At 51.2% G+C, this 14,407-nt stretch overlaps 1 protein-coding gene across 1 annotated transcript in view; it reads right to left on the minus strand.

The window, feature by feature from the left end:
- The window catches only part of LOC139232980 (polyunsaturated fatty acid 5-lipoxygenase-like), an 80,580-nt gene that overhangs the window by 3,311 nt on the left and 62,862 nt on the right, over window positions 1-14,407 (minus strand). The window contains exons 12-13 of the mRNA XM_070863478.1: window positions 7,143-7,243; window positions 2,282-2,452 (exon numbers count right to left, since the gene is read on the minus strand). Coding sequence (XP_070719579.1) covers window positions 2,282-2,452; window positions 7,143-7,243 — 272 coding nt within the window. The remainder of the gene's footprint in view (window positions 1-2,281; window positions 2,453-7,142; window positions 7,244-14,407) is intronic.

Genomic DNA, 14,407 nt, shown 5'->3' on the forward strand with positions numbered 1-14,407 from the left:
TTAGAAGAATAAAAGGGGATCTCATTAAAAGGTATAAAATTCTGACTGGTTTGGACAGACTGGATGTGGGGAGGGTATTTCCCCTGACTGGGAAGTCTAGAACAACGGGTCACAGTCTCAGGATACGGGGTAGGAAATTTAGGACCAAGATGAGAAGAAATGTTTTCACTCAGAGGGTGGTGAACCTGTGGAATTCTCTACCACTGAAGGCTGTGGAGGCCAAGTCACTGAATATATTTAAGAGGGAGATTGATAGATTTCTAGAAACAAAAGGCATCAAGGGGTATGGGGAGAAAGTGGAAATATGGTGTTGAGATAGAGGATCAGCCATGATCATATTGAATGGTGGTGCAGACTCGAAGGGCCGAATGGCCTACTACTGCTCCTATTTTCTAAGTTTAACAAAGTTGGAAAATACTTTCTCGGTCCCTCTACTCTGCCCAACAACCAGCGTCGACAGAGCGCCCCCTACTGCACCGCTGTGGTACTGTTCCAATTGCCACCCCAGCTTCCTGTGTTCTCCCTGAAGCTGCAAATTTAATGCCAATTGTTACAAAGTACATGCAGCATAGAATCGGGCCATTCGGCCCAACAGGTTCATTCCAGTGTCCACACGAGCCTCCTCTTACCCTTCGACCTCTCACCCCGTCAACATACCCTTCTATTCAGCGTCAGTTTCCACCTGTACGCTGACACCCAGCTCTACCTCACTCCCACTTCTCTCCACCCCCTCCACGGTCTCTAAATTGTCAGACTGCTAGTCCGACATCCAGTTCTGGAGGGGCAGACATTTTCTCCAATATTGGGAAGGCCGAAGCCATTGTTTTCGGTCCCCCGCCACAAGCTCCGTTCCCCAGCCCCCGACTCCCCCACTCTCCCCAACTCCTGTCTGAGGCTGAACCACACTGTTCGCAACCTTGGGGTCATATTTGATCCTGAAATGAACTTTCGACCACATATCCGCAGCAAAACTAAAACTGTCTATTTCCACCTCCGTAACATCGCCCGTCTCCGCCCCTGCCTCAGCTCATCCGCTGCTGAAGCCCTCATCCGTGCCTTTGTTACCTCCGGACTTGACTATTCCAACACACTCCTGGCCGGCCTCCAACATTCTACCCGACGTAAACTAGAGATGATCCAAAACTCTGCTGCCCCATGTCCTAACTCGCACTGAGTCCCGCTCACCCATCACCCACTGTGCTCACTGCCCCGTGTCCTAACTCGCACCCAGTCCCACTCACCCATCACCTCCCGTGCTCACTGCCCCATGTCCTAACTCGCACCCAGTCCCGCTCACCCATCACCCCCTGTGCTCACTGCCCCATGTCCTAACTCGCACCCAGTCCCACTCACCCATCACCCCCTGTGCTCACTGCCCCGTGTCCTAACTCACACCCAATCCCGCTCACCCATCACCCCTTGTGCTCACTGCCCCATGTCCTAACTCGCACCCAGTCCCGCTCACCCATCACCCCCTGTGTTCGCTGCCCCGTATCCTAACTCGCACCCAGTCCCGCTCACCCATCACCCCCTGTGCTCACTGCCCCATGTCCTAACTCGAACCGAGTCAAGCTCACCCATCGCCCCCCGTGCTCGCTGCTCCGTGTCCTAACTCGCACCAAGTGCCGTTCAGCCATCGCCCCCTGTGCTCACTGTCCCCGTGTCCTAACTCGCACCCAGTCCCGCTCACACATCACCCCCTGTGCTCACTGTCCCCATGTCCTAATTCGCATCGAGTCCTGCTCACCCATCACCCGCTGTGCTCACTGCCCCTTGTCCTAAGTCGTACCGAGTCCCGCTCACCCATCACCCACTGTGCTCGCTGACCTACATTGGCTCCCGGTCCGACAACTCCTCAGTTTTAAAATTCTCATCCTCGTTTTCAAATCCCTCCATGACTCCCACCGCCCTCCCTATCTCTGTAATCTCCTCCAGCCCCATAACCCCCCCCCCGCCCACAGATCTCTGCGCTCCTCCAATTCTGGCCTCTTGAGCATCCCCTGATTTTAATCGCTCCATCATTGGTTGGCCAAGCCTTCAGCAATCTAAACCCTAAGCCCTGGGAATCCCTCCCTAAACCTCTCCGCCTCTCTATCTCTCTCGCCTCCTTTAAGACGCACCTCGAAACCTATCTCTCTCTGACCAAGCTTTTGGTCATCGGTCCTGATATCTTGTGTCTCGGGAGTCAGATTTTGTTTGGTCAAACTAAAAGGCACCGTGGGATGTTTTATTGTGTTAAAGGCACTATATAAACGCAGGTTGTTGTTTCTGAGTTCCTTACCATTCCCGGCGGGGGGCGAGTGAGGATCCAGGCAATTGCCATCTGGACGCAGGACTGGGTGATCCCCGGCAGGGACTCCATGATATGCTCCATAGTCACGGTGCCCTTGGAGCTGGGGGGAGGTCTCCTCATCGAGCAGGGCGAGTTGGGCACCCAGGCACCCCAGTCGTGCTGTTGAATGAGGGAAGGAAAATGAAATTGAGTCAGCTGGAAAGGCAGAAAGAACATTTGTTTACATTGCATCTTTCGCAATCTCTGGTCACGGCAAAGTGTTCCACAGCCGGAGGTGCCTGCCTTCTCGGATTGTCCAGGAGTGTCCCGCAAAGCACGACTAATCTCCTGGGCACTGCTGCGAGCAAGTGATCAGGAAGGCCAATGGAATGTTGGCCTTTATTGCAAGGGGGATGGAGTATAAAAGCAGAGAAGTCCTGCTACAACTGTACTGGGTATTGGTGAGGCCACACCTGGAGTACTGCGTGCAGTTTTGGTTTCCGTATTTAAGGAAGGATATACCTGCATTGGAGGCAGTTCAGAGGAGGTTCACGAGGTTGATTCCGGAGATGAGGGGGTTGACTTATGAAGATAGGTTGAGCAGGTTGGGATCACACATATTGGAGTTCAGAAAAAATGAGGGGTGATCTTATCGAGACATATAGGATAATGAGGGGGCTCAACAAGGTGGATGCAGAGAGAATACTCATAGGGGAAACTAAAACCAGGGGACATAGTCTCAGAATAAGGGGCCGTCCATTTAAAACTCAGATGAGGAGAAATTTCTTCTCTCAGAGGGATGTAAATCTGTGGAATTCGCTGCCTCAGAGAGCTGTGGAAGCTGGGTCATTGAATGTATTTAAGGCGGAGATAGACAGATTTTTGAGCAATAAGGGAGTGCAGGGTTATGGGGAGCGGGCAGGGAAGTGGAGCTGAGTCCATGATCAGATCAGCCATGATCGTATTAAATGGCAGAGCAGGCTCGAGGGGCCAAATGGCCGACTCCTGCTCCTATTTCTTATAACTCGGGAGAAAAGTGGTTTGCGATCACGCTTGTGTACATCTTCTGTTTCCTCACTTGTCCCATCACCATTCCCTTTTGCATCCCTTTTATCATTTTATCTCTCCTGCCTTCCCCCTATCACAGACCTTCCCCTTTGTTCTTTCCTCCCTTCCCCCTTTCCCCAGCTTTTGTGCTTGCTTAAAACCTGGTACACCTTCTGAAGGGTCGAGAACCAGAGGCCACACAGTTATGGTGATTGGCAAATGAACCAGAGAATGAGGAGAAGCTTTCTCAAGTCCCTCAAGTCCCTCGAGTCGAGGATGACTTGCTTCCCGTCAAAAAGTTCACAGGTGTTTCACCGAGGGACCTAATATTTCAGGACCAGAACTAGATCCCGAAGGGTGGAAGATGCCTGTGGGTGGATTTTTTTAACGTGGGGTGACCGTTGCACATCAGCCATCACACGGGCTCGACAGAGCGAGGTCTTGGTCCAGTGGCAAGGGTTATCCAGGACGACTGGAGACCAGCTCTGCTGCACGGACCTAGTGCCCACATATCACAGTGTGGGCTGGGCCCGTGCTGCCCCTGGGTCCTCGCCTCTTCTGGGCCCCAAATTCACACCTGTCCTGGGCCCTGATTACGTCCCTCCACAGTCTCTCGCCGCTCCTTCGCCCGACCTCACCACTCCTGCTGTACCTGCCCACCCTCCAATCACCGACCTGGATCTTGGTGATGTCCCTTTTCACTGCCGTTGCTCTCCTGCTCCAGCACCTCCTGCTCCCTGGAGTGGTCACCGTCACACTGCTCCCCTCGCTCCCGGCCTGCTCCCATGGTGCTCACAGGCTGGGACCGCACAGACTGCTGGGTTAGGCCGTCACACTGCTCCCCCTCGCTCCCGGCCTGCTCCCATGGTGCTCACAGGCCGGGGCCGCTCACACTGCTGGGTTAGGCCGTCACACTGCTCCCCCTCGCTCCCGGCCTGCTCCCATGGTGCTCACAGGCTGGGACCGCACAGACTGCTGGGTTAGACCATCACACTGCTCCCCCTCGCTCCCGGCCTGCTCCCATGGTGCTCACAGGCTGGGACCGCACAGACTGCTGGGTTAGGCCGTCACACTGCTCCCCTCGCTCCCGGCCTGCTCCCATGGTGCTCACAGGCCGGGGCCGCTCACACTGCTGGGTTAGGCCGTCACACTGCTCCCCTCGCTCCCCGCCTGTTCCCATGGTGCTCACAGGCCGGGGCCGCTCACACTGCTGGGTTAGGCCGTCACACTGCTCCCCCTCGCTCCCGGCCTACTCCCATGGTGCTCACAGGCTGGGACCGCACAGACTGCTGGGTTAAGCTTCCACACTGCTCCCCTCGCTCCCGGCCTGTTCCCATGGTGCTCACAGGCCGGGGCCGCTCACACTGCTGGGTTAGGCCGTCACACTGCTCCCCTCGGTCCCCTCGCTCACGGCCTGTTTCCATGGTGCTCACAGGCCGGGACAGCATAGACTGCTGGGTTAGGTCGTCACACTGCTCCCCTCACTCCCCTCGCTCCCCGCCTGTTCCCATGGTGCTCACAGGCTGGGACCGCTCAGACTGCTGGGTTAGGCCGCCACACTGCTCCCCTCGCTCCCCGGTCTGCTCCCGGCCTGTTCCCATGGTGCTCACAGGCCGGGGCCGCTCAGACTGCTGGGTTAGGCCGTCACACTGCTCCCTCAATCCCCCACTCCCCTCACTCCCGGCCTGTTCCCATTGTGCTCACAGGCCGGGACCGCTCACACTGCTGGGTTAGGCCGTCACACTGGTCCCCTCGGTCCCCTCACTCCCGGCCTGTTCCCATTGTGCTCACAGGCCGGGACCGCTCACACTGCTGGGTTAGGCTGCCACACTGCTCCCTTGCACCCCCCACTCCCCGGCTTGTTCCCATGGTGCTCACAGGCTGGGACCACTCACACTGCTGGGTTAGGCTGCCACACTGCTCCCCTCGCTCCCCGGTCTGCTCCCAGCCTGTTCCCAAGGTGCTCGCAGGCCGGGGCCGCTCAGGCTGCTGGGTTAGGCCGTCACACTGCTCCCCTCACTCCCCAGCCTGTTCCCATGGTGCTCACAGGCCAGGACCGCTCAGGCTGCATTATTATTAGGCAGCAAGTGGTTAGCTTCTGGAACGCACTGCCTGATGGGGCGGTGGAAACCGATTCAATAGCAGCCTTCAAAAGGGAATTGCATAAATCCTGTTCTACATGGGCTGCCCCGACCTGTGTGAGAACACCACCACAGGCCAGGGCTATAAATAGAGCTGGAGTACCGGGCCCTGGGATATCGTGGTTGAAGGTGCGGCGAATGAGGGTACGGGGCCCAGAAGAACCAGGGGCCCAGGGGCAGCACGGGCCAGCCCACACTGCGACATGTGTGCGCACTGGGTCGGTGCAGCAGAGCTGGTGTCCGGTGGTCCTGGTTAACCCTTGCCACTGGATAAAGGCCGAGCTCTGTCAAGCCCGTGTGGTGGCTGATGTGCAACGGTCACCCCACGTTAAAACAATCCACACACAGGCATCTTCCACCCCCTCAACTGAAGTTCAGGACTGGAACATCGGGCCCTTCATTGAAACATCTGTAAACTCTCGTGGAAGCAAGTCATCCTCGTTCGAGGGACCATCTATGATGATGACTATTCCATGATTCTAGCTCTTAACATTTCCCAATTTTGACGAAAGATCATCGACCTGAAACATTAACTGTTTCTCTCTCTGACCTGTTGAGTGTTTCCAGCATATGATGCTTGTTGCAACTTAGCAAAACTGTCATGTATCCAGACATGTTTACTGCCTGTACTATTACATATGATGTGCCACCAGAGGGCACTACTATAGGAAACCTGGACAAAGCTGTATGGTCACTAAGGTGTGCCACCAGAGGGCACTGCAGTGGGAGACTTGCAGGTTACCTGTACAGGTGTGCCAGGTCTAGTATAAAAGGCAGGCCACCGTGTGTGATCCTCACTCTGGAGTTATATTAAATGGACTAAGGTCACTACAGTTCAAGTGCAATATTTGCCTCGTCATTATCAGAGCATCTAAAGACATAACAAGCACATTGGCCTGCAGGGAAACAGTAGGGTCAGGGAGTGCGGGTTCCTTATCCTTCAGCGCACCATGGTCTGTTTGACCGCGTTCATCGTGCTCTGTGGCTGTTCGTTGGTAACTGCAGACGACAGAGAACATCGAGATCTCTTCTCCTTTTCCACCATGTGTGTGTAATATCTGAAACACATCGGCCTGGAAATCCCGGCCTCCCCGGGTCTGTACTGAGTGTCTACAGACCCGGGAAGGCGCTGAAAAACAGGCTTTTCCGATCTGTCAAGCTCCAGCTTGACGTAGCCCTCCGGCGCTCCAACACATATCGGGAGTGAGGACATTTGCAAGGGCAAGTTCAAGTTCAAGAGGGCCAAATTTGAGGAGGGCAGACATCTCGGGGGGGTTGTGAGGCTGGAGGAGATTGCAGAGCTAGGGAGGGGCGAGGGCCATGGTGGGATTTGTAAACAAGGATGGGAATTTTGAAATCGAGCGTTGTTGAACCTCCTCTCTGCCTCCCTCTCTCTCACTCTGCCTCCTTGTCTCTCTCTCTCTCCCGATTGGAAAGTCGTCACGTGTGACTGGTTAGTGTCAGCAGCTTTGAGCTCAATTGCGATGTTTCTACCGTTCTAGCACTCATTACCTGGGCTCACTCAGGAACAATGCTCGCTTGAGTGAGGTGCCCAAGGACTGCCAGCGTCGAGGGAATTGTAAGTCGCTCCTTGAGGAGAGGAAGGGGAGGAAAGAGCAGGAGATATTCATTAACTCAACAACAAAGCTGTACAGAGTGCCAGAGGGATGTGGGAGCATTACCTGTCCGTTATTCACCGCTGCGTGCTGGCCGCTGCAGGTGAAGATCACCATGGTGAGGAATTTGTTGAGCTCTATCCTGGTACTCAATGATATCGGCATTCCTATAAAAAAAAATGGACACGCTTTGAGGAACAAAGGGGATGGAGTATAAAAGTAAGGATTTCTTGCTGCAGTTATACAGGGTATTGGTGAGGCCACACCTGGAATACTGCATGCAGTTTTGGTTTCCATATTTACGAAAGGATATACTTGATTTGGAGGCAGTTCAGAGAAGGTTCACTAGTTTGATTCTGGAGATGAGGGGGTTGACTTATGAGGAAAGGTTGAGTAGGTTGGACCTCTACTCATTGGAATTCAGAAGAATGAGAGGTGATCTTATCGAAATGTATAAGATTATGAGGGGGCTTGACAAGGTGGATGCAGAGAAGATGTTTCCACTGATGGGGGAGACAAGAGCTAGAGGGCATAATCTTAGAATAAGGGGCCGCCCATTTAAAACTGAGATGAGGAGGAATTTCTTCTCTCAGAGGGTTGTAAATCTGTAGAATTCGCTACCTCAGAGAGCTGTGGAAGCTGGGACATTGAATAAATTTAAGACAGAGATAGACAGTTTCTTAACTGATAAGGGAATAAGGGGTTATGGGGAGCGGGCGGGGAAGTGGAGCTGAGTCGATGATCAGATCAGCCATGATCGTATTGAATGGCGGAGCATGCCCGAGGGCCGTATGGCCTACTCCTGCTCCTAATTCTTATGTTCTTATGAACTGTCCCACCCAAGGGAGGAAAATCTAGTGATGTTTGAGATGTGATAACAGATCATTGAATAATGAGGGGGTTTGCGCAAAACATAAAAACGGATAGCAAGAGCTTTTACAGATACATAAAATGGAAAAGAGTGACTAAAGTAAATGTTGGTCCCTTAGAAGATGAGAAGGTGGATTTAATAATGGGAAATGTGGAAATGGCTGAGACCTTAAACAATTATTTTGCTTCGGTCTTCACAGTGGAAGACACAGAAACCATGCCAAAAATTGCTGGTCACAGGAATGTGGGAAGGGAGGATCTTGAGACAATCACTATCACGAGGGGGGTAGTGCTGGACAGGCGAATGGGACTCAAGTTGGACAAGTCCCCTGATCCTGATGAAATGCATCCCAGGGTATTAAAAGAGATGGCGGAAGTTATAGCAGATGCATTCGTTATAATCTACCAAAATTCTCTGGACTCTGGGGAGGTACCAGCGGATTGGAAAGCAGCTAATGTAACGCCTCTGTTTAAAAAAGGGGGCAGACAAAAGGCAGGTAACGATAGGCCGGTTAGTTTAACATCTGTAGTGGGGGAAATGCTTGAAACTATCATTAAGGAAGAAATAGCGGGACATCTAGATAGGAACAGTGCAATCAAGCAGATGCAGCATGGATTCATGAAGGGGAAATCATGTTTAACTAATTTTCTGGAAATCTTTGAGGATATAACGAGTATGGTGGATAGAGGTGTACCGATGGATGTGGTGTATTTAGATTTTCAAAAGGCATTCGATAAGATGCCACACAAAAGGTTACTGCAGAAGATAAAGGTACGCGGAGTCAGTGGAAATGTACTGTCATAGATAGAGAATTGGCTGGCTAACAGAAAGCAGAAAGTCGGGATAAATGGGTCCTTTTCGGGTTGGAAATCGGTGGTTAATGGTGTGCCACAGGGGTCAGTGCTGGGAACACAACTGTTTACAATATACATAGATGACCTGGAAGAGGGGACAGAGTGTAGTGTAACAAAGATTAGTGGGAAAGCGGGTTGTGTAGAGGACACAGAGAGGCTGCAAAGAGATTTAGATAGGTTAAGCGAATGTGCTAAGGTTTGGCAGATGGAATACAATGTTGGAAAGTATGAGGTCATCCACCTTGGGAAAAAAAACAGTAAAAGGGAATATTATTTGAATGGGGAGAAATTACAACATGCTACGGTGCAGAGGGACCTGGGGGTCCTTGTGCATGAATCCCAAAAAATTAGTTTGCAGGTGCAAGAGATAATCAGGAAGGCGAATACAAACATAGAAACATAGAAAATAGGTGCAGGAGTAGGCCATTCGGCCCTTCAAGCCTGCACCGCCATTCAATAAAATCATGGCCGATCATTCCCTCAGTACCCCGTTCCTGCTTTCTCTCCATACCCGTTGATCGCTTTAGCCGTAAGGGCCATAACTAATTACCTTTTGAATATAACCAAGGAACTGGCATCAATAACTCTCTGCGGCAGGGAATACCACAGGTTAACAACTGTCTGAGTGAAGAAGTTTCTCCTCATCTCAGTCCTAAATGGCCTACCCCTTATCCTAAGACTATGTCCCCTGGTTCTGGACTTCCCCAACATCGGGAACATTCTTCCCAGTTCTAACCTGTCCAGTCCCGTCAGAATCTTATACGTTTCTATGAGATCCCATCCTTCTAAACTCCAGTGAAGCAAGGCCCAGTTGATCCAGTTTCTCCTCATATGACAGTCCAGCCATCCCTGGAATCAGTCTGATCAACCTTGGCTGCACTCACTCAATAGCAAGAACGTCCTTCCTCAGATTAGGAGAACAAAACTGAACACAATATTCCAAGTGAGGCCTCACTAAGGCCCTGTACAACTGCAGTAAGACCTCCCTGCTCCTATACTGAAATCCCCTAGCTATAAAGGCCAACATACCATTTGCCTTCTTCACCACCTGCTGTACCTGCATGCCAACTTTCAAAGACTGATGTACCATAACACCCAGATCTCGTTGCACCTCCCCTTTTCCTAATCTGCCGCCATTCAGGACACCCAGGTCCCTCTGTACATCGACATTTCCCAAGCCATCACCATTTAAATAATACTTTGTCTTTATGTTTTTCCTACCAAAGTGGATAACTTCACATTTATCCACGTTATACTGCGTCTGCCATGTGTTTGCTCACTCACTCAACTTAATGACCGCAGGATGTGGTCAAATAACAAGTGGCCAATAGTTATCCCACAATCCACGTCACCAAAACAGATGATCTGGGTCATTACCAAGTTGCTGTGTGTGGGAGCTTGCTGTGCATAAACTGACTGCCGTGATTCCCACATTACAACAGCGACTACACGCCAAAATTGACTGAATTGGCTGTAAAATGCTTCGGTACGTCCTGAGGTGGTGCAAGGCACTATATAAATGCAGGATCTTCCCTTGAATTGATAAAGTGGATGGAGCTGTTACAGGTCAGGGGGTGTCAGTTAGAGTGATTGGATACTTCAGGTCAGTTTGCACAAAGGAGGAGTGCAGATAATTCCAGTTGCAGCATATGGGGCAACGCCATACATGAAATATGTCGGAGTTAGCAAGAGAAACTGGACAGACTGAATATCCACAAGGCTCCTGGACCAGATGCAGAGACCTCAAGAAAATTATATATCTTTTATTTATTCATTCACGGGATGTGGGCGTCACTGGCAAGGCCGGCATTTATTGCCCATCGCTAATTGCCCCTTGAGAAGGTGGTGGTGAGCCGCCTTCTTGAACCGCTGCAGTCCGTGTGGTGAAGGTGCTCCCACAGTGCTGTTAGGGCATTTCAGGATCTTGCCCCAGCGATTATATGTCCAAGTCCAGATGTTGTGTGACTTAGAGGGGAACTTGGAGGCGGTGGTGTTCCTATGTGCCTGCTTCCGTTATCCTTCTCGGTGGTACTGGAGCAACATGCCAAGGCATCTTCGTTTGGGAGGAGATGTTGAAACAGGTCACCTGATTGATTCCTGGGATGAAAGGGCTGCCCTATGAGGAGAGATTGTGAAGAATGGGCCTACACTCTCCGGAGTTTAGAAGAATGAGTGGTGATCTGATTGAAACACACAAGATTCTGAGGGGGGTTGACAGGGTAGATGCAGGGAGGATATTTTCCCTGGGCTGTGGGGAGTCTAGAACCAGGGGTCACATAGTCACAGGATAAGGGGTCGGCCATTTAGGACTGAGATGAGGAGGAATTTCTTCACTCAGAGGGCGGGAATCTTTGGAATTCTCTGTCCCAGAGGGCCGTGGAGGCTCAGTCCTTGAGAAATATTCATGGCTGAGATCGATCGATTTTTGGACTCTCGGTGAATCGAGGGATATGGGGATCGGGCGGGGAAGTGGAGTTGAGGTCGAAGATCTGCCATGATCTTATTGAATGGCGGAGCACGCTCGAGGGGCCGTATGGTCTATCCCTGCTCCTATTTCTTATGATCTTACGAAGAAGCCTTGGTGAGTTGCTGCAATGCATCTTGTAGACGGTGCACACTGCGGCCAGGGAGCGCTGGTGGTGGTGAGCTTCTCCAGTTGGTATTTTGCAGAGCTCCACAAATATTGGAGCAGTCCCTGAGGACAGTAGGAAGGCAAATGCAGTTCCAATGGTGGAAAAAATGAATAAGGCACGAGGTTGCTAATTACAGAGCAGTTAGCGTAAAATCCCTATGTAGGGAAGTTGAAGCAATTGGTCATGTTTCAATGTCCGGACCCTTTTCCAAAAGAATTCTCGGTGCAGTGGGTTAAGTTCTCAGACTGCGAGGATGAACATTACCTCGGCCCGCTGGACGTAAGGACCCTGCGTGAAACGAGGTTGTCCGCCTCGCCCCAGTTGCCCCTCAGTGTGGTCTCCACAGCACAAGGCTGCCCCGGTTTCGAGCTGACCGTTGCCTGCCTCCAACTGAATGCAAACCATTTATTTTCTCGGTGCAGAGGAAGCTCGGAGATTGTGAGGAGTATTTCACCGAAGACGTGGCGAAGGACGTCATCTGGGCGTTTCAGGAAGAGCTGCGGAAAATCGATCGCAGGATCCAGGAACGTAACCGCGGCCTGACCCTGAAATACGAGTACCTGCGTCCAGTGAACATCGAGAACAGCATCACCATCTAATGAACAGAATGGACAGACTCAAGGAAGGATGTCTCCCAGATCGAGTTCAGAGCATAACCTGTGGCCACCTTTGGCTCCCTTCCCCTCTCCCCATCTTAGGATTTTTTTTCTTCTCTTTTTTTTTCTTTGTCTATAATGGCAGCTGGTCATTACCCCGCCATTCACACCCTCTCCAGATTAACCTTTTTCTAACCTCTGCCATTACCTTCTCAATTCAGCCCATCATCCCCTTTTGTCTCGAATCTCTCCTGCTTTCCACCCTATCACCGACCTTCCCTTTTGTTTTTTCCTCCCCTCCCCCTTTCAGTGTTCTTTCCAAACACTCTCCAGTTCTGATGAAGGGTCGTTGGCCCGAAATGTTAACTCTGTTTCTCTTCACAGATGCTGCCCGACCCGTTGAGATTTCCAGCATTTTTTGTTTTTATTTCAGATTCCAGCATTTGCAGTATTTTGCTTTCATCCCAGATCCCTGGTGGTTTTCTGTGGGCTTTCAACCCTCTGGGGCAGCTACTTACTAAGAAGGTGGGGGGGGGGGGGGGGGGGGAGTCTGAAGGGACATTTTTTTGTTGAAAGTAACCCCAGTGTGTTTTAAAATAAAACAATGTTAGCATTATTGTTGTGTAATGATTGTTTCTGGGTGACACACCCTATGCCATAGCTTCATCTCCAGTGTCTCTGTAAAAATATGGAATGGTAATATACATAGTAATCTTACATAGTTCGTACAGCACAGAGTTCCACAATCTCACCGCTCCCTGTGTAAAGAAGCCCCTAATCAGGTTTTGCCACTTTTCTATAACCTGATATGACGTGATTTTACTTTTACGCAATGAGGTTACCATTTCCCAAGCCCTCACATGCTGGTGCCTGTTCTCAACTGCTTCTGCTTGATCAGGAAACCGAAAGGTTCAGGGGATTGCTTTAGGGTGCAGCTATTGCTCAATGAGTGGATGATGTAAAAAAAACAGTGATTGTTCTATCACATGTAAGTCCAATAACCTTCAAACATATATTGTAGTTGTACAAGAAGCCATGCTATTAACACTGTCGCTGTAACAGTAAAGCATTATAGCAAGCTCGATCAAACCGGTGCAAAGCGTAGTGTCAACATTTAACTAGCATTTGTTTCAAACATGTTCATCACGAAACCTTGAATCAGAAACAATGTTAACTGGAGGCCGGATAAGATAAAGCAACAACTGCAGAAGGGCAAAAATCGATCAAAGCCGAGGCTCTGTACTGGTTATGGAAGCGACCTCGGTGTAGTCATTAGCGTGTCACATGGCAAGGGTCAACGGTCAGTCACAGAAATATATGGACGCTTCTTATCTTTGTAACTTGCTGAACCTCCGTTCAATCATGTCTATAATCTGATGTAACTTTTCAACCGGAGAGTCTTTGGTTCACTGAAGTTCTCTCCCCTGCATGCTGGCAATAAAGTGTCTCGCATCAAAGCGTACCCATGGCTCCGTCTACTTTCTTTCCACAACATGCCGATGTCTGCACCAACCCTCCGGGACTCCAACGGCCGATATATTTCCATGTCCGGGTGACGTGTGACTCGGAGGGGAACGTGGAGGTGGTGGTGTTCCCATGCGCCTGCTGCCCTTGTAGGTGGTCGAGGTCGTGGGGTTGGGCACAGAATATCGCACACATGGCCTCTGTTACTCTGTGAGACACAGCTGAAAATATGAGACTGGGGACCCCCAGGTTTAGTTTGACCAAAGCAAGGGCACTGACTTCACACAGTGTCCTTTCACCTCAAGCATTGCCTCTAGCTCCCTCCTCTCTTTCAGCTCAGTTAATAGCTGTCGAAATTCTTCTTCTGAGGCAGTCCCCTGGGGTCGAGGATGACTTGCTTCCACACTAACACCAGTTCTCAGGGGACTGATGAGACCAATGTGGGACCTGCAGTCTCTGTCACAGGCGGTGTCTGGGGAAGATGGTGGTTGGAGGGACGGGTGGGTGGGGTGCTTGGTTTGCCGTGCGCTCCTTCCGCTGTTTGCGCTTAGCTTCTGCGTGCTCCCGGCGAAGAGGCTCGAGGTGTTCGGCACTTTCCCGGACGCTCCTCCTCCACTTTGAGTGGTCTTGGGCCGGGGATTCCCAGGTGTGGGTGGGGATGTTGTACTTTTTCAAGGAGGCTTTGAGGGTGTCCTTGAAGTGTTTCCCCTGCCCGCCTGGGGCTCGCTTTCCTTGTCGGAGCTCGGAGTAGAGCGCTTGTTTCGGGAGTCTAGCATCGGGCATGTGGATGATGTGGCCCGTCCAGTGGAGCTGATCGAGCGTGGTCAATTCCTCGATGCTGAGGAAGTTGGCCTGAGAGAGAACACTGACGTTGGGGCGTCTATCCTGCCAGTGGATTTGTAGGATCTTGCTT

This window comes from Pristiophorus japonicus, chromosome 20 (assembly GCF_044704955.1).
Source record: "Pristiophorus japonicus isolate sPriJap1 chromosome 20, sPriJap1.hap1, whole genome shotgun sequence".
NCBI lineage: Eukaryota > Metazoa > Chordata > Chondrichthyes > Pristiophoridae > Pristiophorus > Pristiophorus japonicus.